General features: G+C 42.6%; 1 protein-coding gene across 9 annotated transcripts in view; it reads right to left on the bottom strand.

The window, feature by feature from the left end:
* The window catches only part of DNM3 (dynamin 3), a 366,866-nt gene that overhangs the window by 283,654 nt on the left and 56,427 nt on the right, over nucleotides 1-26,785 (bottom strand). For all 9 annotated transcript variants that reach the window (XM_090049992.1, XM_090049990.1, XM_090049991.1 and 6 more), the window contains exons 2-3: nucleotides 26,493-26,566; nucleotides 3,592-3,741 (exon numbers count right to left, since the gene is read on the bottom strand). In XM_090049992.1, the coding sequence (XP_089906118.1) occupies nucleotides 3,592-3,741; nucleotides 26,493-26,566 (224 nt within the window). The remainder of the gene's footprint in view (nucleotides 1-3,591; nucleotides 3,742-26,492; nucleotides 26,567-26,785) is intronic.

A 26,785-nucleotide genomic window follows, 5' to 3' on the forward strand; every position in this document is an offset into this window, starting at 1 on the left:
TTGCACACTTAGGTCCCTGCTAATATTCAAATTAAAGCTGGATAGAAATCAGCTATAGAGTTGTTACAATATTCAAGCACTAACTTTGTAGCTGGTTGGTTCTTTTTATAGTTGGATAGTCATTTTTGTCATAGATAATTACTTTGCATGTGTGGCTGGTATAAATTTATTGCATGATTAACCAGTTAATTGTGTAGTATATGTAACATGAAGCAGGGGACGAGTACAAACGAATCAAAAGTCTGAAGTCCTAGTGAATACTGACACATCAATTTATATAGCCTACTTCAGAAGTACAGAGAATCTTATATAACTAGCTTTAAAAAGGTACGCAATATTTGTAACACAATGGCAACAAACAATTCAAATCAGGACTTAACTTACAAAATTGCAATTATCAACAGCAGCACTTTTCAACTGGTGTCTCATTTTTAAGAATATAATTAGATACTAAAGGTAGAATTTGTGAAAAAAGGACCATGCATATGCTGGCCATCCCAAAGTTATCCAACAAACAAGTTTTACTTGCTCTACGTTACAGGCCAATAGCAATACAGGTAATAATTTAATGAGCTGGGCAACCAGGGCACAAACCCTTGTCACCCTCTTAGAAGGGGAACAAGAATTGCAGCTGCTGTCACTCTTGGCCCAGTCTCTGATGCTGCTGTAGCCAGCCCAACCCCTGCTAACATGATGGGTACTGAAAATAAGACATATTTTATATTACTGAAAATAAGACATAAGCTTCAGTGGCACAATGCTCTGCCCAGTCTAATTAGCCCTGCTAAGATGCAATATATTTTATTCCACACACAATACCACACGACTATAGTTATACTGCTCCTGGAACCCAAGGTAACTTGGGAATCTTTGACTGACTCTGCAGTTTGCCGTGTAAAAATCCACTAAGGGACTAGACTGCCTCTCTTAGGAAAAGGTCATTCTAGGACTTGAGAGGCTGAATTGATTTCATCACCCAATGAAGGCTTTACTTAGCTGCTGAATCTGGATCCACACAGTGGTCCGTATGGAAGGTGGAACCTAAGAAACAGGTGATAGCTTTGAATAGCTTACCAATGGAAGCTTCTTCAGACCTGGCCCCAGAGGAGGACACTGTTCCAGTATAAAGGTTCTTCAGTTTTCTAGAACTTTAGAAACCAGCTGAACAGTAAATTGGATTGTGCACAGGATCCAACAAAAGTGAAAACAAACTGGAAACTTCCTCCCCTCAGGAAGCACAAGTACCAAGGTAATAACTACAGGCAAGAAGGTGTAATAGGATCAGAGCAAAGTAGTGCTGGAAAGGACCTCACAAGGTCATCTAGTCCAGCGCCCTGGTCAAGGCAGGATCATCCTCAACTAAACCATCCCAGCCAAGGGTCTGTCTAACCTGCTCTTGAAAGTTTCCAAGGATGGAGATTTGAAAAGTTCTTTAGCTAGCCTGATGCAATGCTTGACCACCCTTATAGGTCAAGAACTTCCTCCTAAACTCCAACCCAAATTGCCCCTGCTGAAGCTTGAGGCTATTACTCCTAGTTCAGTTCTGTACAGTCACAGAGAAAAGCCCATCTCCATCCTCACTGTAATGCCCTTCAGGTATTTGAAGACTGCTATCAAATCCCCTCTTCTCCTAACTAAACACCCCTAGTTCTTTCAGCCTTTCTTAAGTCAGGCTTCCAAGACCTCTAATCATTTTTGCTGCTCTTTGCAGAACTCTTCCCAAACTATCCACATCCGTCTTGAAATGTGGGTCCCAAAACTGGACACAATACTCCAGGTGAGGTCTCACCACTGCTAAATACCATGGAAGAACCATTTCCCTTGATTTGCAAGCGACACTCTTGGACACTTCTTGGCCATTTGAGCCACTTTCATTATAGCTACCCATTTTAGAAGCAGAAGTAGAGATGATGCAACTGAGAAGCAGTACGACTGCGAAGCAGATGACTGCATATAGACATGAACCAGTTTATTATGAATTATGTCTTGGAAGGTAGCTGCTCACATTTTCTTGGATCATTCTCAAAGCAGGGCATATGGGAGCTCTGCTAGGCAGCACTGCTGGAGGTGAAGACAACTTTGAGACAATCAAAGCTTTCAGACATCCAGGCTTTGATCTCAGCCAACTTGAACAGAAGAGTAAAAACCTTAAAGCAGGCCAATAGTTGGGCCATTCAGTCCCCAGCAGATTCTTTTAAGACATTACTGAAATGAAGTCCAACCAAATGAGCATGGCATTTTCAGGAACTAAAATTCTGTCATGAGAATCAATTTGACCATTCACAATTACAGGAAATTCTCCAAAGTCAAAGTAAGAAAAATTTAAAAAAAGGGGAAGATAGATATTTTCATTACGCTATCATAGGATCAACTTTGCAACTGAACGCCCACCTTGCTTGTGGGAGCCAAAAAAGGGTGGTTAGTGAGTTGGAGTGACAGGGTATTCTTCTTATACAGCCTCCTGAGCAGGAAAAAAAGGATTCCCAGAAGGAGGAGACCACATAGATTAAACTAAATCATTTGATTTAGGCAATAGCTGCTGTACTCAAAGGACTGCACCACAGCAGGTGACGGGAAACACACACACACACACACCTCAGCCCTTCTATTGCTCAAATTATTCTGAACATCCAAGAGAATCCTCTCCACTGATGAGCTATAAGGCAAAGCATGATATCCCACTCCCGCTCAGCTCTTAATATCTGTGGCAGGTCTGTACAATACTGAAGCATTTGAGTACAGAATGTTCCCACTTGGAAGACTAAAGCTGTCAGTCAGGTATATCGTCATCCCTGCTTCTCTCCCTACTTATTTAAGCTCTTTTAGTTCTTGATCAAGACATCAGTTTAGACAGAAAGAAAAAAGGCCTTGGCAAAAAAAAATAAAAAAATACAGAGATATTTTTTCAAGAAAAGGCAGCAACCTGTTGGAAAGCCTTCTTGGAGGAAGTTACAAAGCAAAATGTTTTTTCTAGACTAGCTACTACCTGTCCGCTTGACAGATGAGGCAAAAGAAAGCTTTATGGTCTATGCCAGGGGTCAGCAACGTTTAAGAATAGCAGGTTGCTGTTTGCAACCCAGCTTCCCCTGATGGACAACAATCCCCTACACAGAGCCCCAGCACTCCTTGCTCTGTGCCAAGGACTGCTCTTGCATCCCCTTACAGCAGCCTTTTCTTATCATCACCACCGGTGATAGGTAAGACCCAAATTCAGTAGTGAGGCTAAGCACAGGTTGTAGTAGTAAGGCATCTCTGAAAGAATGCAGCTTGATATACCATACCTTAATATATTTTAAAATTGGTTTTCAGTGATTATATCCACTGTAAAAAACAGGGACCTACAATAGGCCAGTTTCACGGTGCAGAGAGGTTTCAATGTTAAAGAAAAGAGAAGGATTTAAATATGTACAAGCCTTTTCAGAACATATACAAATTACACACTCAGAACCTTTACTTGAAGCCAATTTTATGAACTGTATCTTTCTGGAAGTTTACTTGGTCAAACGATGAGAGAACACACACACACACACACACACACGATTATATATAAATGTTAAACTACTGAATATAGGGTAGAATGGCTTTACTTACCATGTGGTGAATATACTCTTAAATTAATAGGTATTGAAGAAATGCCTTTATTCATTCCTGTTACTCTGTCTGTTTCAGCTTCAATTTCTTGACGAACTTCATCAAAATCTGTAAACTTCCTCCCTTTGCAGTGTAGAAACTCAGCATATTCTGTAACAAGCATATGTGTTTTACTTAAGGTTTTTAAGATTACAAGACAAATGTTTTATAATCTTTAGATAATAATGCCAAAAATGCATGCTGAACTCATTGAGGAGTTCCGAAGTGTTGTGAATATGAATGCATGTTCTAAACAGCACTGCTACAGATGAAAGACAGCCCAGAATGAAAAGGGTTGGGTTAAAAAGGGGGATTACTGGATATAATTATTGTTTTTATTTTTTACAGCACATCCTCTGAAGCAACATAAGGGGTTCAAATAAATAAAATGCAGATTAACGGACTAAGAAACAGATCTGATTCCATTTACCTGCAGTGTATCACTGAACCTGGGAAAAAGAATACAAGTTGCGTGCCCTGAGAAATATCTTTTTTTCCTGAAATGTTAAGGCTCCATGTTACTCTGTATTTAACAGAGAATCCCTGTACATTTCTAAATGAACCTACACATTCGTTTTTAAGTACAGAGACCCTCATTTTCCCTGGAGAATCCATATGAAATCCCAGCAGTATAAATTAAAAGCGTTAGAGATTTCCCAAACTCCTTTTGATGATTCTGCATGGGGGAAAAAAAAAATAATTTATAATATATGCATTCCACCAGTCACCATACAACTTATCCTCCTGCCCATGTAGAATATCTGTCATGAATTTCCCTGCTTTGAAGAATGGTTGATATATTCTCATTTTTTGTTTTATTTCTTCCTAACATTGATTAATCTTCTTATAAACTTGCAGCCAAGTCCTGAAGCGTACGGTCACGCTCCTTTGTATTTTTTCTATCTTGTCAGCTGTGTACCAGAAACATGATTCATCACCCTAGAGTTGAAGGTTCTTCTTCCACACGAAGGAGAAACAGTGCATAAAGTCAACTCCACTAGTAAACAGGCAATTAGAATGGCATGGTATATAATTAATAATCATTAATGCAATTCTTGATGATGATCTCTGATCCAAATGAACTGTGGTTTTAAATAAATAAATAAATAAATAAATAGAGAAAATGGAGTAAATGGGGGGGGGAATCTAGGAATTTAATTCTTTGCATTTCAATCAAATTTAGCAGTACCACACAGGACCATATATTTAACCATATTTTCACAGAGGAAGATATATTCGTGTAGATGAAAAAAAACTTGCTCAGGACACAATAGCAGATGAGACTTGCAACAGCTGGATTGAGCTGTGATTAAGAAAGTGTAATGAGTATCAGTAGTTTCCTGAATCTTCCATAAGCCATTTTCTTACTGGGAAGTGATATTGTCTCAATTGTACAAAGAAATGAAACTAAAACATAAAATGTGTGCATCAAGGGTGATAGCTAAATAGGCTGAAAGCAAAAAGGGAAAATGTTCTTCTCTTTAAAATGCTGCAGTCCTTCTGGTTTCAAAAGTACAGGTTAGGGGAAATCCAAAAATAATATCAATGCCTTCTTTGAAGCATATGAAAAATTAGGCAATGTATTTCAACAGATGTTCTATAAAATATTGGTAAGTAAAACCTTCTGGGTTACCTCTGACAATTTACAAACTCTAATGTAACTTTTGTGATTTTTTTTTTTTAGAAAAGACTGTACAAGAATATTTAGTAGGGGTTTTTACACATGCAATATATTAAATTACTTCCAACAAGAAGGTATGTCTGAATTTTTTCACATATATACATGATCCACAATATTAAGTAATTAGTAACCCAGTAGGCCTGCCACATTTAGAAAGATTAAGCTTGTAAAACATCTGATCACAGAAAATGGAAGACTGCTGTCAAAATAAAAATATGCTGACAGCTTGGTCCTCATTCTGATAGAATTCTACAAAAGGAACTCCTTCTGTAAAGAAAACTGCATTCTTATCTACAGTTTTCATAAGATGGCTCATCAGATATTCCAAGAGAATACTGCAAAACAGAAACATTTAGCATTTAGTGTATGGTCTGCTTACTCCATGGTGTGACTGATACAGCTGATGTTAAAAGAAGCTTCTCTTTGTTCCACTTGACTTTTAGTAAAAGAAAGAGACCCTGCCTGTTAATGTCAGGAATAACTATCATGCAACTTGAACGAAAGACTGTACTTAACCAGGTAAGTAACCATCAACAAGAAAACAGATCCAGTAATATTTGTGATCACTCCAATTCCAAAGACTTAGGCTGAAATAAAATGCAGACCCTATGAAGTGTTATGCACCAAGTAAGTCTGCAGAATAAAAATTAAATTAAACAAGTGGGGCTTTGTTTTATCCCCTGCAGTCTTTGGACTGCCTTTGATACTGCAACCAACAGCTTAATTCTGCTAGTATCACCATAAAAACAGGTTTGAACATAATCCCCTGAGGTACCTTCCAACCCTAATTTTCCATGATTAATAAGCTTTCATGCCATAACAAGAAATATTAATGGTTACGTTTTCCTTAATTTTTTTGTTCAAATTGCCCCACAGAAATTAGTCAGCAAGTAGAGATGACCAATTTTTAAAAATTGGAGTAAATATAGGTCAAAGATGAAAGAGCCCTCTACCTCAGCCTCCCTTGCATGTGGCTCCCTTCCTGTTCCAGGCAGACATATTGGATACTGATCTGATAATATGTAATTGTTTTAGATTGACTCTTCTTAATGCCTAATTTTCAGGTGTCTCTCTCTTCTTTAAACACAAGGCATGTTAAGAAGAGAATACTTTCCAAGAGAGTGAAAGAAGAGCAAATATATAAAACTTTTTTTCCCCACCAGAAGCCAAACAGAAAGCTACCTAATTATTTCAAAAAACACCTATTTAAAAAGCCAACGCTGCATTTTAAAAATAATGGAAGGCTCACAAACAAAATAATTCCAGCACATTTAATTCTGTGCTATAATGCAGTGGCTCTCAACCTTTTGCACCTCACATCCCACCAACCATTTTATCAAAAACCTCTGGTCCCACCATGATAAAAACAAAACCCCACTTTTTCCGAGAAGTGTATTCCCATGGAATCTCAAGCGTGCAGGCCCCCTACCTTTCTCAGGAATGCCACTTTATTCAGATAAGTCCCACCTACACAACCTTTGCATCCCACTAGTTGAGAAACACTGCTATAATGTACAACTACAAAAGGTGTGATAACAGGCTACTTCAATTTTGATGACAGCAGACGAGTCCTACAAACTGGCTGGATGGAATAACACGTTTCCAGATAGTTCCTTTTATTTTAGCTCTTATTTCTCCCCACATCATCTAGCTTATTAAATGGGGCTCGCCAATTATACTATTAAACATTAACCATGATTTATGTTTTCAAAGGACTATCAAACTACCTTTCTCAATTATAAACTGATCTCACAGATAGTAACTGCTATGTTAGTTATGTCTAAAGTAAAGCAGGAACCTTTTCCAACTTGTGAATATTTCAGGAGTCCAGAATTATTCAACATTGTAAACTGGGACAAAATCTGATGCCTTTTGAAGGTTTTTGACAAAAAATAAAAAAAAGGCGACATGCATATCCCAAAATAGCAGCTAGTGGCAAAATTCACTTAAAATGGGGGAAACCAGGTTCAAGTCTGGATGATCTGGAGAAAGGACCTGAACTGAGGTTCCCTATATTCCAGATAAGCGATCTGACCACCAGGGAGTCTAGAATTCTGGTGATGCAGATCAGTATGTCTGTCACTTTGATCAAGCCCAGTGTGAATCCACTTCAAGTCTGAGTTTTGCAGCAATAACAACAAAACAGCCCGCACGTCACCTGAAAAAATCCCCCACCTTTCCAGTTGCACTCACTAGAATTCACAAAGGTAACTGGGCTAAAAACTTCTAAAACCGAGGTTCCATCCATGTTGGAGCATGGGCGGCATTACTAGATCAGTGAAAAATTTCTAAAGATGCAACAGTGTCTACTCAAAATATATTACAAGCTCAAATGCAATATTTCCCCTGACCTTGCACAAAGGGTAGAAATCCTCAGGGTTCATGGTGTCTCATCATAAAATGATATCTTTGCAAGTAAAAAAAAAAAACAACCCCTGTCCCATTCTCATACGCAGAAGTTGTTTAAAGGAGACTTGTAACTGCTAGGCAGTAGCAGAAAAAAGTAAGGAGGAAAATGACATGAATGCAAAAAAGGCAGGCTTTTAATTTAAGAGATCTCATCCACAGAGTGGGTCAAGGCCCTGGTAGCAGGTCAATAAATTTCCTGGGAAGCTCTGTTGTTCTGCCATGATTAATCAACCTAATGAAGTCAACCCCCAATGCCTGATTGAAAATTTTGCTTTCCTTTTTCATATGTTTGAGTAATTATCAGCCTTACTCCTTTTGACATTGCAGCTTTAGATGCTCTTACCACAGACAGAGAAACCACCCAACTCTGTAATTGCCTCTGTCCTTGCTGTATATCAGTTTGGTCTTCTTACATCTAATGATTATTACTTTGGTTTATATTTAGGATAAGATAATTCTGGAAACAAATGAAGTCAGGGTCTTGCATGACATGAATTGGTGACACTACTTTAGAAAGGAATTCTGCAGCCTAATAAAGAATCCAGTCTGTAAAGAACTAAAGAGTTATTTAATATGTTGTGGCCGTTTCTACAAGAGACATTTACTGCGCAGTAGACCGATTAGCTGCTTGATCAAAGTTGCGCATCTACATATCTGACCCTATTAGTCTGGAGTAAACTAATTAAAGCCGCAGCAGGATAGTATTTGTAAATACTACAAGTATTTACAAGTATGTGCAGACCAGGGTTGGCAACATTTTTGGGCAGAGTGCCAAAAACACCCGCAGCCTTGACTTGTAAGATATTGGCATGCCAGGGGCAGATGGCAGAGAAGCTGCGAGGGGCCTAATCCTTATTGTGACAGTCCAACCCTGGCACCTTCCTCGCCGTCCGCCCCAAGGTGCATGTGCCAAACAAAATACCTTCATATGCCATGCCTTGGCACCTGTGCTAAGGATTGCCTACACCTAGTGTAGACACTGTCCTGGCTGGCTGGGGTACAAGGGTGCTTCAGTAAAGGGGCTGATTTTAAAGTAGAATCCTCCTTAGTCTAAGGATAGATGCGTACTACTTGAAACTTATATCCAGTCTGACAGATTTAATGATATAACCTCTCAAGTTTCAAACCACAAATTTGGATTTTTGCACAAAATGAGCATCAGAAAAAATTCAAAGACAGTTACACTCCAATACAAACAAAGATATCTGGAACAAAGGAGACGCACAGTTCAAACTTAGCAAGAAACCTAGGACAGTGATTATACAATCCATGATTTATTTTGATGGCTACTAGAGCTAGAAAAAAGAAGTGAGGGAAGCCATACATCTGGTTTGAACATGGATACACACTTTGAGCAGAAGACACCAAGTTTCCTACTGCTGGTGGAATTAAAAAAAGAAAATGTTTGTCCCCAAATCAAGTTTGCTCTTGTTTGTGGCCTTCAGGGTGCACTGTTATTTCTCTCCACCACTTAACAGTGTCTGTCAATCATCACACCACTTCCTTGAGGACCTACTTATCCTTCAGCATTTATCAGATGGTATCACCAAAAAAGAAGTACAACACTCCCTTTCCTCATAGACGTTGCATGCTGCCTTGGCGACACATTTCATAGACAGCCAATAGATACACCATGTGGAAGCTCATTGAGATAGACCTGGAACACATCTAAGTATGCAGAATCTGTCATAAGGAGGAGTTTTGCACCTTAATGTTCCCTGAAAGACAAATCATAGCATCAATGCTTTGCACATGTTGGGCATAATGCACTAGCTCATCCAAGAGCAGAAAATCCTTACTAAGAGAGAGCTTTTTAGCATCTCATATAAAGTCTTATAATTTAATTCTTAACTAATAACAAGGCTATGGAATATAACAAAACACTACTTCAATTTTGTTAGCTCAAGCTAACCTATGCACCAAATTAACAAAATCTATTTAAAGTTTTAGTTCTGAGTAACTGGCATGGAATGTGTGTTTGTGTTTAGATTAAGGGGAAAAGAGAGAGAAAAAACCCCACTGTGAATCCAGAAAATGAATCTTAAAATAATTTCAGAATTCAGAGTTAAAAAACTTGTTGAAAAAAAGTAAGGGAAATCCTATTTTGCCACCAGGTGGCAATAAAAGATGAGGATGTGTAGAACAAGTTTCACAACAAAAGCAACCTGAACTAAATTTAAATGATCTTCACCAGGAAGAGCATGAGCCTATTTTCAGAAAGTTCCTAGTGTTCTTTGACCTTTATGGTGATCTGCCTTCCATTTAGCGCTATAATTAACAGAACTGGAGCTAAACAAGAATATTACATGGGTGGATTTTTAATCACAAGTAATACAATATAATGTAGTTAGTTGAAATGCATGATCTGTGGCAAATAACCAATCATTTCCTTAGCATCTAATTTAAAAAAAACAACCTTTGAGTCTCTCCAGATTTGGCTCGAGGCCAATCTTTAAGTTGTTTAAAGCTGAAAAAGTATGTTTTAAGCCAAGTCAATTTGGCTTCCTAGGGTAAGAAAAGATGGAAATGAAACGCATGTATTTAAACAAGATCATCTATGGCAACATCTTTATTTGAAGCCAGCAGGTTTTTTTAAATATACAAGAGAAACTTGTATACTTGCAAGAAGTAGCAAGTATTACCCCAGTTTTATAGACAAGAAAAATTATAGCCATAACTTGCCTAAAGTTACATCAAGAGAGTCTGTCAGAACCAACAATAAAACCTAAATCTCATGACATTTAATTTTGTGACTCAACCATCCTGCCTCCAATTATTCACCAGCAAATTTTAAAATATTGATCGCTTTCCATAAACTAGAGATGAACCGATACACTGGTCCATATCATCCTGGCACTGATAAAAGGAAAGTTGATATTATTGGCAATTGGTTTTTTTCACCAATGCGGCTGACAACGTGGTTGGGGCAGGGCAGGCAGCAGCAGCACTGGGAGTGGGGGTATGGCAAATTTTGGGGTGGCAGTAGCCCCCCCCATAGCCCACCCCTCCTAGCACCACCGCCTGACCCAAGTGCAGTCCTGGCCCAGCCCCCACCAGAAAGAGGCCGGCACGGCCCCAAGTACACAGCCCACCCTCGCCCCACACAAATCTGGGAGGTTTATGCCCCCCATGCCTCCCCCAGGGGTGCACACAGAGGTAGGAGCCACTCCCCGCAACTCCCAAACAAGCCACCTATGGCTCCAACCCATGCTCTGCCCTGGTTGGGCAGGTCCTGCCCCTGTCCCAGCCCCACTCCCTCCTTCCCTTACCATCAGGGCCTCAGTCTGCCCTCCCACACCCTTGCCCCCAAACTTACTGGCCAGATACTGCTCTCCAAGCTGCCAGGCTGCATATTGGCAATTGAATCAGTATCAGCTAATATGGCTAGTTAATAATCGGCCACTGGTATTGGCCAAGGAAATGTTTCTTGGTGCACCCCTACCATAAACCAACATTTGATCTCATTCATTTTTTTTCACCTGACACTTAGCATGAAAGGCCTTTCAAGTTGTAGAACTTATTAAAAATGTTTAATGTCATCTTTATTCTATATTCATATTGATACAGGACCTCAGTATTTATTCAGAAAATTTAGCCTAAATAGAAGCAACAGAAAGCACAGGGGACAGAAGATGGGAAGTAGAGAGGCTGGATAACAGACACTGAGACATGGTTAAGACAGACACTGGCAGGTCAACAGATAAAATAAGATGAAAAACACAGAAGTGAAACCAGATGGCACTGTTACGGAATATGATTGAGTAAAGCTGGGCAAATTTAATAATAATACCAACAATAACAACAACAACAATAATCCAATAAAATATATGCTAGTGAACTATTAACTAATATAACACAAATATAATTCAAGGGGGAGCCTTGAAACCCCAGATGGCGTTGCTGCTTCTCTAGCTAGAGCAATAGGGGCAGTGGCAGCTGGGTGAGAGCATAGGGGCTGAATGTTAATCTCTCAAGGGCCACATATAACCCTTAGGCCACCAGTTGAACACCCATAGTGTATTGCACTGTGGGGATGGAGTCTTCTTTCTCCCAGACTGGCAAGATGACCAGACTTCAGAACAAAGCTCCTCTTTACTCAGGAAAAATGAAGATCAAATTCTTCCCACTGACATGCCCTTGGTGGTTAAGATATGCCCCTTTGCTCTGTTGTCTGCCCTGGGAATCATGAGGTTCTGCATCTAAAGAGCTTTCAAAAGCTAAGAGGACCATCCTTCACACAGCTAAGTTGTAGAACTTGGTGTGAATGACACTATCTAAAAAACCCCATTGCTCACTATATCAATCCGCATTCTGAACTACCTTGAAAACTGCCAACTGTGATCATCATAAATCATCCAAAGTATTAGAAAGAGCAAACACACAGCGCCTCCTAGATGGTGGACCACTGAATGATACTGAAAGCCAATGACTACTTCATAGCTCTCCTCCATTCTCCTGTGGGCAAAAAAAGATTATATCCTCAGCTGTTGGGAACTGATGCAGAGCCAAAGAGGAAGAAATGGACAAACAAATGGGTGTACTGAGGAGAGAATGAAACAAACCATAAACCACTTCCCAAGCTAGTAGGCCCCCAAAAAAGGAGGTGATGGCCCATACTGATAGGTGATTGCTTCAGATTAGGCATTAGGAAAAACTTCTTTATGGTTAGTATGTCCAGAGTCTGAAGCAGACTCACCCCAGAGGTGATACAGTCACCTTCCCTGGGGATCTTCAAAAGACAACTGGATGCACACCTTGCTGGGATCATCTGACCCCAGTTGTCTTTCCTGCCTTAAGCAGGGGTGCTGGACCTGATGATCTCTGACATCCCTTCCAGCCCCTAACTTCTATCAATCTATCTAACACCCAGTCAAAAAAGACTTCTTTTCAGTACCAGAGAATACAACAGTGAGATATACAACTGTGAAGAAAATTAAAACAACAGTCCCAATGCCAAGCACTTTCCCCAAGGCACCTGACAGAAAGGTTCCCAAGGTCTCTGGCACCAGATACATTTCCAGTTTCTAGAACTGCCTGATACCAAAGCTGTCCTGGTGCTGGGTCACTTAGGTCAGGCACACACATGGCACCATTTACTCCTCTATTTTCTAGGCTCTGAAGGACAATCACAGTGACTAAGAGCAAATAATGTTCTCCAAAACAGATAAGACAGCAATAGACTGCTCTGTATCCAGGACAATTAGACAAAATTGTGTTCCTCACAAAGCGTGGGTAGAGTGGATATACAGTCCTAGTAGGTACTATTGTTCTGAAACATAAACCTTGTATACTGAAGGGCAGACATCACCTAGAGCAAACATCTATGCAGGCAGCAAAGAGAAAGCCTTTATTACAAACTACCAGAATAACTGCATGTACCACTAAACACTTGCATACGTTATCCTATTATGAAACTAAATTTAAATATTTGTTTTGGCTTTCCTGATAATTTGGGAAGAGATGCGACACAAAAGCAGGGTTTATTATAGCATGGTAATGTGCTAGTAAAATTCTGTTCTCCCTTTTCGTTAAGGATGAAGTAGGTATCTACTGCTACATAAAGAATACATTCCCTTAAACTCTACTTTTCACAGAACAAGGGCTTCATATTTATTCAGATAATTTTCCTTCTTCCAGGGCAACTTTTAAGCAATGTTTTTAAAATGTCATATTTCATCTCTCTTTGTTAGAAGACAGGCAACTTCACTTACAACATGAGCTGTTGACTTGGCTTAAAAGAAGCACAGTTGACCTTATCTGTATTCTTCCAAAGTAGTTCATAGTCTGTATATGCAATGAACAGGAACTACACTTGATCTGAGCCAAAAGGCACCCAATAAAGAGAGATATTCTAAAGTCTCAAGATATTTTCAAGATTAATGTTTTTGAGAGCAAATGTAATACAGAATATATTTATAAATACAGCCCTCTTTATTTGCATTCATATTTGTAAATTGATGGGCACCCCAACACAGGGTGAGATCCCATAAAAATCAGGATAGCCAATAACAATGGGAGCAGAGATCTTTTTTCAGAATACTGTAAGGTCACCCATAACATCCATATTTTTACTTCTCCTGACAAAATGCCACTAGATATTACTGACTTTATAGGACTAAGCAAAGAGAAACTGGCAGCTGCTTAAGGCTCTCTTGTCAGTTACAACGTTTAATGAAAGGCTTTTTATTCCTGTGTGACACTTTAAGACAATATGAGATTTATATAGATGTTGTAACAGCAGTGGAAGCAGGATGAATGTTTCACTAGAAATGTTACTAACTAATTTGTATTAATTATAAAAAAATAGAAAATCTGACTAAACAGCCAAACAAAATAACTAAGGATAGTCAGATGCTAATTTGTAAGATTTTTATTTTAAAGTACAAAAAAATTGCAGAACTGTGGAATCTCTTGGTTTATTGTTGAAGCTTTACTTTTTAAACTGCTTCTACTTTGCCTTGCAAGCTAAGAAACAACATCAGTCCACTGCTCCTCAAGTACCAAAACATTTTATGAGTTTGAGGGCCAAGATTCTTCTATTAACCAAATCCTTCTGTACCCTTCCATGTGACCCTACTCGGATCCTTTAGGCCAAGTCTGCCATTACTTTCAATGTGTACCATAGTTTCATAGTTTCTAGGGTCAGAAGGAACCTGAGCAGATCATTGAGTCCGACCCCCTGCCATGGCAGGAAAGAGTACTGGGGTCAAACGACCCCAGCAAGGTGTACATCTAGCCTCCTCTTAAAGACCCCCAGGATAGAAGCCAGCACTACTTCTCTTGGAAGTTGGTTCCAGACCCTACCGGCCCCTCCTCTGGACCCTTTCCATGTTGTCCACATCCCTCTTGAAGTGCAGTGCCCAGAACTGGACGCAGTACTCCAGCTGCAGCCTGACCAGTGCCACACAGAGGGGGAGGATCACCTCCTTGGACCTGCTCGAGATGCATCTGTGGATGCATGACAAGGTGTGGTTGGCCTTCCTGACTGCGTCCCCACACTGCCGGCCCATGCTTATCTTGGCATCAATGATGACTCCAAGATCCTTTTCTGCCTCTGTACTGACGAGAAGGGAGTTCCCCAGCCTATAGGTATGGTGCCAGTTGTTCCTCCCCAGGTGCATCACCTTGCACTTGTTGGTGTGGAATCCCATCCTATGCTCATCTGCCCACCCCTGTAACCTGTCTAGGTCCGATTGCAGCCTATACCAACACCAGAGGTGTCAAATCCTCCACTCCCTCTGCTATCACCACCAGTTCAATTGCATCTCTAGACTCCCTTTCCCTACATACACCACACAGTCATGGGTCGATCCAGACAGGGTGTAGTGGTGCAGCTTCACCTCCCTTTTGGATTGGACCACACCACAGGATCCTCCAGGGACATTTTTAAGTTCTTAAAGGAAGTAAAAATCCCTCTCCCTGCCTTTCCCCTCCTCTTCCACCTGCTGCCTTTGCTTTTCCAGCTGTCCCAGGAATTGTTTCTGTCCAGCCCAGCCAGGCAGCATGCAAGCTGGGCTAAGCTGGGTATGGAGAAAGTGGCAGTAGGGCTGGACAGGGGCAGTGGCGATGCACAGAGGGTACACAGGGGTGCATGTGCACCCCCTGAGAGCACTGGTGTACCCCCTGACCAGCTGCGCTCGCTGCTTAGGCAACGGGCAGGGAGTGGAGCACTGTGGCACTCCCAAAAATGGCCATAGCCACTTCTGGAAGCAGCAGCAGTAATCAACAGCAGTGATCAGCCATCTCATGATCGCCCACAGAGGGAACCCCCAACCAATCCCCAGTCGGCAGGATTGGCTGTGGGGGAACTGTTCCCCCCCCCCCAAATCAGTGAGACTGGCTGCGGGGGGACTCTCCCACAGTCACTGGGAGTGGGGGCTATGGCCTGCTGCCACTTGCTCCCTTCCACCCAGAGCAAGCCGTGCCTACATCCCACCCCGGCTGGGCAAGCAGCAGCAGGGCATAGACCCTGCTCCCAGTGCTGCCACACTCACATTCCGCATCCCCCCAACCTCCCTCCCCAAGTCCAATGCCCCCTGTCCCGGCTGGGCAGCTTGTCCCAGCCCCAATCCCTCCCTCCCCCCTCCCCCAACCCCAACAGACTTACCAGCTGGAGGCAGCTGTATCAGCTGCCTGTGTAGTCTATGGCCAAATCACCAAATCTTTTTTGAATTGATTCGGATACTTCAAATCAATTTGGAGCTTTTAATTGGTCTCCCATTCAATTCTGATTCGGAGATTTGGTCCCCAAACTCAGGCTGAATCTCCTCTGAATTAAATCAGCTACCGAAGTTTCACACATCTCTAGCAGCCACCCATGTAATATAGGTTGCCACTCCTGCATCTCCATTTGGGAAATGCTAGGTCTTACCCTGTACACGGGCCTGGGGGCAACACGGTGGGGCTACTTGTGGTAGGGTAGTTTCTAGAAAATACCACACTGTTGTACCAGAGTATGCACATCAAAACACTAGTCCCCACTGCCTAGTAGGTACTCCTTGGTTGGAGAAAGGACACCATTCTGATAGAAATGTTCCTCCGCTGAGGCATTAGGCAGGAGCAGCAGCTGTAATCTGTTTCTTTCTGGCAGAAGCTACAACAATTGAGGCACTGAACATCTGGACTCAGTCTGGCCTTTAGACTCTGTCTTGATGGTCTGAAGGTGAGGGGTGATAGTTCTAATGCAGCCTCCACTCCTTCATGCTCTTGCCTAGGTGTACATCCTGAAAGTCTTAGTGTGATGGTCACACAGACCTCTTGTACATACACTATGATCCAGAGGATCGATGGTTGCCAAGTCAAAATATATATATTTACACTTCCATGCAAAGAAGAAATATGTATTTCTCCTTCCCTTGAAGGTGTAAAGAAAAGGTGGACATCACTGTACTCCTTAAATGCCTATCCCAGTTGAACACTAAAGGGAGCAGGAATGAGAGAATTACATACTGGAGAGTCTATTCATGGTACTGGGGAAACTAATGTACCATTCTCTATTTAATTTGATTCATAGCACATTAGAGAAGTATGGACTTGATCAGATCAATTCAGCACAGCTCCCGCATGAAAAATTGTGCTTCTCTAGCTTGTTACAGCTTTGGGTTTCTTTTATTTTAAATTTATAAAATAAGTAAAGGTGACCCAATTTAGTTAAAGCTACTTTAAAAAACAGTACTGGAAAAAAATAAAAGTACAGTGTACTCTACCAAAGTGTACAGCCTTGGGGCTAAAAAAAAGATACAAAAAAAAGAAAAAGCTGTGAGCTCCCCTGGACTTTGCACTTACCCAAATGTAAACCATTTTGAGAGAGCACAGAGTACTTTGTGTTGTGATATTAGCAAGCCTTCAGTTAACAAACTCCCATCATTTGCAAGACTTCTAATAGCCACCCTGAAACTGACTACTAGAAGCATTGAAAATGACAGGAGATAATCAGTACACATCGCTTTGTACTTAATAAGAACTGCTTATAGAATTAGTTAATGGTGTGATAATAGTGGTGTTAATGGTGTGATAGTATCAGTCACAAACCAAATGGCTACTATTATTTTCAAGTTATATGTTGGTTTGGTGGTTACTATTTCACAGATTTCATAGACATTAGGGCTGGAAGGCACCTCAGAAGATCATCAAGTCCAGCCCCCCACCCAAAGGGCAGGAAATCAGCTGGGGTCATAGGATCCCAGCAAGATAAACATCCAATTTACTCTTGAAGGTGTTCAATGTAGGTGCTTGAACCACCTCCGCTGGCAGACTGTTCCAGACCTTGGGGGCTCGGACAGTAAAGAAATTCTTCCTTATGTCCAGCCTGAAACTGTCTTGTAGTAGTTTATGACTGTTCAACCTCGTCATCCCTTGGGGTGCTCTGGTGAACAAATGTTCCCCCAGATCCTGGTGGTCACCCTTGATAAACTTACAGGTGGCCATCGGATCACCCCTGAGCCTGCACTCTTCCAGGCTAAAGAGCCCCATGGCTTTCAGCCTGTCGTCGTAAGGTCTGTTTTCCTGACCTCTGATCATGTGTGTGGCTCTTCTCTGCACTCTCTCAAGCTTCTCCACATCCTTTTTGAATTGTAGAGCCCAAAACTGGACGCAGTACTCCAGCTGCGGCCTCCCCAAGGCCAAGTACAAGGGGAGAACGATGTCCCAGGATTTGCTTGAGAAGCATCTATGGATGCAAGCCAGTGTTTTGGTTGCTTTACTAGTTGCAGCATCGCATTGCAGGCTCATGTTCATCTTGTGGTCACTGATGACCCCCAAGTCTCTTTCTTCCATAGTGCTAGCCAGCGTATTAGAAGGATGTTATTAAAAGCCTTGAAAGTAAGGAAACATAACAGTCTTGAAACAATTAAGTTGCAAAAATTTAGCACTCAAAAGCTGAAAAACACAAGATTTCAGGTTACTGTATTTCAAAGTATATAGGTCAATACCATGTATAGGTTGACCCCCCCCCCAGCTTTCCAATCTGAAAGGTAAGGATTTTCATAGGCACAGTGTATAAGTTGGGGCCAGCAGTGCCACTCACAGGAGATGGGGCCATGCTAGCTGCCCCCTGCGAGCAGTGCCAAGCCTGGCACTGCTGGCACAGGACGGGGAAAGGGAAAGAGACAGGGACAGGGACTGGGCTGGACTCAGCTAGACTCAGTGCTTGGCTGCAGCAGCGCCATCCCCTGCGAGCGGCGCTGCCAGTGTCACTCACAGGAGATGAGGCTGCACCAGCCAAGTGCCAAGCCCAGCTGAGCTCATCCCTGTCCCCGTCCCCTGTGAGCAGTGCTGGGCTCACAGGGGTGGGGCTGCTGCAAGCAGTGCTGCCAAATGCTGAACCCAATACTGGTCACAAATGATGAGGCTGTGCCCATCGGGCACCAAGCCCAGGCCTGTCCCTTGCAAGTAGCACCAGGCTTGGCATTCAGCAGCACCGACTGCAGCAGACAGGGCCAGGCTTGGCACTCGGCTGGTGTAGCCCCACCCCCTGCGAGTCCAGTACCGCTTGCAGGGGACAGGGACAGGCTCAGCACTCGACTGGCACAGCCTCATCCCCTGCAAGCAACACTGGCCAAGCTCCAAGCCCACCCCTGTCCCTGTCCCCTGTGAGCAGCACTGGGCTTGGTTAGGCTCACAGGGGATGGAGATGGGGATGGGCTTGGTGCTCAGCTGGTGCAGCTCCATCCCCTGCGAGCAGCACTGGCACAGTGTATAAGTCAAGTTTGATTTTTAAGACACAAAAATGGGCTTCAAAACCTGACTTACACATGGTGAAATATGGTACTTATGCCACCTTAATTTACCCTTATCTTGTATATATGAATTATGGAATTCTTTAGGTACTTGAACACTAGGGGTGCTGGCAGACATGAAAAAAAAAACTCAAAACAGCACTTTATAGGAAGAGGAAGCACAGCAGTTTGACCCAGCTCCACAGTATCTGTACAGACTGCGCTTCAGTGGAGCTTTTTATCTAATAGCTGATTGAATCAGCTTTATTTAAAGTGCCCAAAAAGCCCCACTGAAGCACCCAATCTATATAGACGTTGGGCGAGTAATCTCAAACTAAGACAATTCCTCTTCTGGGCAGGAGCTGTGCTTGGTGCAGGGGCATGCTGAGCTGAACTCTAAGCACTCTTTTTCATGTCTGTAAGTAGCTATATTGCTTTTCCAGGGGAACCCTCCCTTATTCACTGTACGGGATGGAAGGTGGAATGAGTCAGGAAGAAAGCAGGTGTCTACAGGACTACTGCCTCATTTGCTGCAGTAGCTGGAAAATGCATAGCAAATAAGAAAGGGACTCAAGGAAGAGAAAAGAGTATTTTATGATAAAGGCAGCTCATTATCAAAGAGAACCAGACTCTATCCTTTCCCCTGTGAACAATAAGAATTATCATGCATCATTCTTTGTTCCAAGAATTTGTCTAAACCCTTTTTGAATCTGGCCAAACTGTCAGTTTCCACAACATCTTGTAGCAGTAAATTCCACTCTTCAATTACATGCTGTGCGAAAAGAAGACTTCCTTTTGTTAGTTCTACTAGCTACTAGTTTCATTTTATGACCCCCAGTTATTGTACTGTGAGAGATAGTAAATAATAAATCTGTTTACTTTGGTCTTCACCATTTAGTATTTTGTCAACTCTTATCATGTCGCCTTCAAACATCTCTTTTCTGAACTGAATAGGCCTAGCTTCCTTAGTCTGTCCTCATATGAAAGCCTCTCCACACCACTAATGGTCCTCATTGCTCTTCTCTGTACCTTCTCTACTTCTATATCCATTTTGAGGTGTGGGGGGACTAGACCTGGGCACAGTATTCAAGGTGTGGATGCACCATACATAGGGACCAACCAAATTCATAGCAGAAGTCAAGCGCGCAGCTGCTCCTTTAATCTTGCATGTCCCCCTGCACCCACGTTGTCCCTTTCCCCGCTCTCGCTGCTGATCAGCGGAGGGCCCCACCACTCCCTCCCAACCAGCAGGGAAGCTAAAACCAGTTTTAAACATAATGCTGTTTTTGCCTCCCTGCCAGTCAGCAGCAAACAGCAGAGCCATCCAGGGCCCCTCAGTCTATCAGTGGCAGGAGGCAAAAACAGTGCCATATTTAAAACCACACTTGTCACCTCCCTACTGATCAGAAGCAAGCTGCAAGCAGGGGCCCTCCACCAACTGGGAGGGTGGGAGGGGGGGGAAGAGACACAGACAGACCAGAAAAGTTAAGGGAGTGACAGCACACCCCACTTCCACCATGAATTCGGTAGGTCCCTAACTATAGATTTTTAAAGGGGCACAATGATACTTTCCATTTTGTTTACAGCTCCCTCCTTAATAATCCCTAATGTTTTGTATGCTTTTTGACGGCTGCTGAGCAGTGGGCTAATATCTTTAGTGAATTGTCCACAATGATCCTCACATCTCTTTCCTGTGTGGTAATAGCTAACGCAGAGCCAATCATAGTGTAAGTACAGTTTGGATTATTTTTGCCCAAGTGCATCATTCTGCAGTTCTCAACATTGAATTTCATCTGCCATGCAGTTGCCCATTAGCTCAATAGTACTAGATCCTTCTTTAATTCCTCACTGTCCACTTCTGTCTTTACCACTTTGAATAATTTTGTGTCATTCACAAATTTGACCATCTTGCTACTCACCCCTTTTTCTAGATCATTTATGAATATATTAAACAGCACAACTCCCAATACAAATCCCTGAGTGATCCTGCTTTTTACTTCTTTCCATCCCCAAAACTGACCATTTATACTCATTCTGTAACAGCATTCCTGTATGACCCTAGGCACATTGCTCAAAACAAAATTTTTACAGCTCCCCATTGCGTGTTTCTACGTGAGAAACATGATGCCAGATAGAAAGAAGAGCCAAGTGCTCACAATTACAACTGAATTTGGTTGGGGCCTATGCAGTACCATGAAAATATTAAGTACTCTGAAAACCTTAAGCATCTCAAATTGGTAAACCCAAAATTAGGAGGCACTTGACAATGTTGGCCTTACTTTTTACTTATGCATAAAGCAAGATTAACAAAACTACTTAATTTCATAGAAGTGTTGGGAAGATTGAATAAATAATCCTTGTAAAGTATTCCGATTAAGAAATTAAATAACATCCAGACTACTGTACTCAGTGAAGGCCACGTATCACTGAATGTGAAAACTGAAACAAAATAATGAATTCACTAATAAATTCACCCATTCACTGAACGAGGCAAGAGTCCTGTGGAAAAATTTACAGGAGATTAAATAACTAGAGAGTTTGTGACAATGCATACACACAAAATGACAGGTAACTTGAATTTTGTCATTTCCTAATTTTTGAATACTTGATTTTTACAACTTCAAAATCAGTCTAACTTAATTTTTAATATAAATTTAACATTTGTGGATTAAAAATGGAAGTCAACAGCTTGATGATAAAATTTGCTGATTGTTCTATGTTGCTGGTAGTAAAAATCAAGTGGATTGTGATATATGCCACATGGTTTGCAACCTAATGAGATCATTTGCAAGTATACTGTCTGATACTCCACTTAGATAAGATAAAAAATTCTGACAAAACATTTCAACTCCTCAAGCATAGTGTTGTATACAAGGTATAGTTTTATCTTTAGCCAAACAAAACACATTGATACAATAAACCTCATTTGTCCCCCTCTCACTCAGGGGTGGATCCAGTGAGATGCATACTGTGGGAGCAGGCACCAGGGACTTTAAGTCTCCCAAAGCACTAAGAACTCCCCAACCCTTTTGGCACCCACTCCCTTCCTCTGTGATCAGCAACACCTCCCCTCCCATTCATTTTGAGGGTTACTGACAACCTAAGCAAACAGTTAGACAGCAGAAAAATCTGTTCATTAAACTTTTCCACATTTTGGGTTTAGCCATAAGGCAGCCATCATAACAACAAGAAAATGTATAGCATGTTGTAAGGTTTAGTCCAATTATTATGGACCTTGGGCTCAGGTGGGAGTGTGAGCTCAGCTGAACTCTGTGATCATGTCTATATCACCTCTCTGCCAAGTTTGAGACCACCATCGAGAATATTCCTCCCTCCACTCCACAAATGCTCAGGCTCAGTAATTATACAGATTAGATGGTTAAGAGCAGTCCTAAGAGTGTGCCTCTGAAGTGCCACACTCCACCTAATCGGTAGGTTTAGATGTGCCCAGAGGTGAAGGTTGACTCTCAGCAGCCATCTCTGGCTCTGCAGGGAAGCAACATAGACATGACCTGCATGTACAAATGTTTTCAGTACTGGGGCCTTTATTCCTCACTGTGAACTCAATTTTGGACAATTGGCAGACAAGTTCTTTGGGTGAATCTGATATCTTTTATTAGAACAACTTAAATAGTTGGGGGAAAAAATTCTTAGTAAGCTTTGGGTTTAAAAACCTTTCATCAGGCTGAGGAAGCCTCTGCAGTTGGTGTGTGTGCTCTTCCTGGATAGAATTAATAGTAAAGAAGGCAGAGGCTGGGCTGGTATGCATGCAAGACAGGCAGTCAGTGAAAATATAAACTAAGGAGTCAGTGGGTGAGACAGGCAGGGGACATCAGGGGAGGGAAGAGAGAAGGGGGATGAATGTAGCAGCTAACTAGTGGAAAGGTACCTGGGGAGTCATATGTCAGGCAGGTTATAATGCATCATAAATCCAATGTCTATATTTAGTCCATGATTTCTTACACCTATTTAGGGTTGTACACCACATACTGTGTGTGTGTGTGTAAAATACTTATATATAATACACACATAGACACTAAGTGTGTGAGGCAGGCAGGCAGGCAGGCTTGTTTAACTAGAGACCAGAATGAGTGGAGAGTTCACTAGGGAACTTGTCTGGAAACTTTCTCTTACCTTCCTTCACTGTAAGGTTGGTAAGAGGAAGCAGCTTAACAGGGAAAAGGAAACCTTTGGGACCAAGGAGCAGTGAACAAGCCTTCTTACAGAGGAGTCTGCTAAGGAAGGTCTGCTTGGAGAGTGGGGTAGGAAGAAGTAGGTGGTGGATTTAAGAAACCCAGAGAGATGACTGGAGGACATCACAATTCCAGGGCCCCTGCCACTGCCATTTCTTCTGCTTGCACCTGTGAGGTGTCTGTCCAATCAGGTCTGCCTTCTGTCAAGGCTTCCACCCAGATCCTGGTTTAGCACTGTGGGGACTGTGGCTTGCAGGTTCCTTCCAGTGACAACCAGGTGGGCGAGTGTCTGAAATGTTACTGGTGCCTCCTGATGGTGTCCCTCATGAAGCAAGTAAGAAGTTACAGGAAGAGGTCAAAAGGCTCTCAAGCATCCTCAGCCATGAGGAGCTCATCAATTTGATGCTGGAAGAGACCTCTAGGACTGCAGAGGAAGGACTGCCAGAGGCAGCTCTGGAGAAGGAAAAGGACATGGACTCCCAGGACAGTGGAAGCTTGTGACCTCTGGCAGCAAGCAGAAGTCATCATCCCCACCTGCAGCAGTTTGGCTGGAGAACATATAAGGAGAAGCATGTTCCATAAGCAGAAGAGGCCAGGCCAGGCCAGGCCTCCCAAAGGTTTGGAAGATTGAGACCGCTGCCACCAAAAGAAAGTGGTGGTTGGCAACTCCCTTCTACGGGGGATAGAGGCATCCATCTTCCAGCCTGAACTGTTGTCTTGGGAGGTCTGCTGGCTGCCCAGAGCCCAGATCCAAAATGTCATTGAAGGATTACTGAGACTCACCTGGCCCTTTGATTACTACCCCATGGGCTGTTCACCCATGTGGACACCAATGATGCTGGGGTGGGTGGGGGCGCAGAACAGACCCTGAGCAGATCAAAAGTGACTGTACAGCTTAGGATGGTGAAGGAGACAGGAACTCAGGTGGTATTTTCTGGACGTGTACCAGTCCATGGGCCTGGACACGATGCACCCAAGGGTGGTGAAGAAGTTGGCCAAACAGATTGCAGAGCCACTGGCCATTATCTTTGAAAACTCAAGGTGATCGGGACAGGTTCTGAACAGTTGAAAGAGGGCAAATATAGTGCCCACCTTTAAGAAAGGAAAGAAGGAGGATCTGGGGAACTATAGACTAGGCAGCTTCACCTCAGTCCCTGGAAAATCATGGAGCAGGTCCTCAAGGAATCCATTCCTGAGCAGCTGAAGGAGAAGAAAGTGATTAGGAACAAGCAGCAAGGACTCACCAACCATGTCCACACAAGTGTGGACATTTTTTTCCCTGGGTACAAGAAGCAGCAGCACGCCTTGTCCCACTGCTACTTGTCCCTAGGGAACTCCTGTGCCACGTACCCTCTGGTGCACAGCAGGGGTAGGGGAGGCTAAGGCCAACACTGAGCTGGCCTCAGCAGCATAACTTGGAGTCCTGGAGGCCTCCTGGGGCTGCAGTAGTAGCAATGCTGCTGCTCAGAGCCTGGCAGTTTTGGGCAGTGCATGCTGCCCCAGCGTGCACCACTCCACTTCTTATTGTGTGGAGTTTTTTGGCCCTGGGATCTCCCAAGGTCAAAAAAAGCCCACACTGCTACCTTGCAGCATGGAAAACAGCTGAATGTGAGGTATGTGGCATTGCAGACATGTCTGCAGTGCCACATACCAGAGGCCCATGCTCGTCTGGACATGGCCACCAAGTACAAGTCCTGCCTGGCCAACCTGATTGCCTTCTGTGATGAGGTGACTGTCCCTGTGGTTGTTGTGAGAGCAGTGAATGTGGTATTCCTTGACTTTAGCAAGGCTTTTGATATAGTTTCCCACAGCATTCTTACAAACAAGCTAAGGAAGTACAGGTTGGATGAATGGACTGTAAGGTAGACAGAAAACTGCCTGGATCATTGGGCTCAAAGTGTAGTAATTAATGGCTCAATGTCTGGCTAGCAGCCAGTATCAAAGGGAGTGCTCCAGGGATTGATCCTGGGGCTAGTTTTGTTCAGCATCTTCATCGACAACCTGGAAGATGGTATGGCGTGCACTCTCAGCAAGTTTGCTGATAACATTAAGCTGGGTAGAGTAGTAGATACACAGGAGCATAGGGTTAGGATTCAGAGAGACCTAAATAAATTGGAGGAGTGGACCACAAGAAATCTCATGAAGTTTAATAAGGAGAAGTCTAAAGTCCTACACTTAGGATGAAACAATCCCATGCACCAATACAGGCTGGAGACTGACTGGCTAAGCAGCAGCTCTGCAAAAAGGGACCTGGGGGTTATAATAGACAGCAAGCTTAATATGAGCCAAGAGTGTGCCCTTGTTGCAAAGAAGACTAACAGCATACTGGGCTTCATTAGTAGGGGTGTTGCCAGCAGATACAGGAAAGTGATTATTCCCCTCTATTTGGCTCTGGTGAGGCCACATCTGGAGTACTGTGTCCAGTTTTGGGCCCTCCCCGCAGTGGAGGGTAACCAAAACAGTTAAGAGAGCTGGGGCACATGACTTATGGAGAGAGGCTGAGGGAATTGGACTTATTTAGTCTACAGCAAAGACGACTGATGTGGGATTTAATAACACCCTTCAACTACCTGAAGGATAGTTCCAAAGATGATGGAGCTAGACCAGGGGTTGTCAACCAGGGGTACGCTAGAAGGCCCTAGAAGGCAACATGCAGGCGGGCAGGAATGGGGCGTCACCATGCACTATCCCATGCTTGCGCACAGGCACTGCCCATCCGGCTGGGAGCCGGGGGTACGCTGCTCTGTGTCTGGCCACTAGGGGTACACTGATCCAAAAAGTTGAGAACCCCTGAGCTATACTGTTCTCAGTGGTGGCAGATGACAGAACAAGGAACAATGATGTCAGGTTGCAGCAAGGTAAGTTTAGGTTGGATATTAGGAAAAACTCTCACCAGGAGGGTAGTAAAACACTAGAACAGGTTACCCAGAGACATTGTAGAATCTCCATCCTTGGAGGTTTTTAAGAACTGGCTAGACAAAGCCTTGGCTGAGATGATACAGTTGGGGATGGTCCTGCTTTGAGCAGGGGGTTGGACTAGATGACCTCCTGAGGTCCCTTCCCTAATTTTCTATGATTCTACAATTTTAAATCCCATCCCCCCAATAAATTATAGCTATATATACACACACACATGCATATTATATACATAGCTAACAGTTAGAACGTAAAATCTATATAGCTTTGTGCACATTATATATACGTATATACACATATGATATACAGCTATGATTTATTGCTGTGTATGCATGTATGTATGTTCAGCTACATATATAGCTATTCCTCTCTATATATATCTATATATCTATAGCTGTGACTTATTGCTGCGTATATGTTATGGAAGGGGAGAAAGAGAAATCTCACCTGTTTTGGCAGTGATAAGTTGTAAAACTAATGGTCTTCTTGTTACAATTCCAGATCCTCGTGGAAGAAAATCCCTAAAATATATAAGTGGTACATGTATGTTATAACAAAATCACTAATCACAAGTGAGACAAGTCTGACAGTTACTGAAAACATTTCAATCTTAGGGGCACCAGAAGATTTTTAAAGTTCTTTTCAAGAGCAGAAAATAAATGCTTATCTGTTCCTTTATTGTAATTTAAAATGTTTTTGAATGACGACAAAGAATATGCTAGAGTAAGTAAAGAAAAGGT

The sequence above is a fragment of the Crocodylus siamensis genome, chromosome 5 (assembly GCF_052110815.1).
Source record: "Crocodylus siamensis isolate JL-2025a chromosome 5, ASM5211081v1, whole genome shotgun sequence".
Taxonomy (NCBI): Eukaryota; Metazoa; Chordata; order Crocodylia; family Crocodylidae; genus Crocodylus; species Crocodylus siamensis.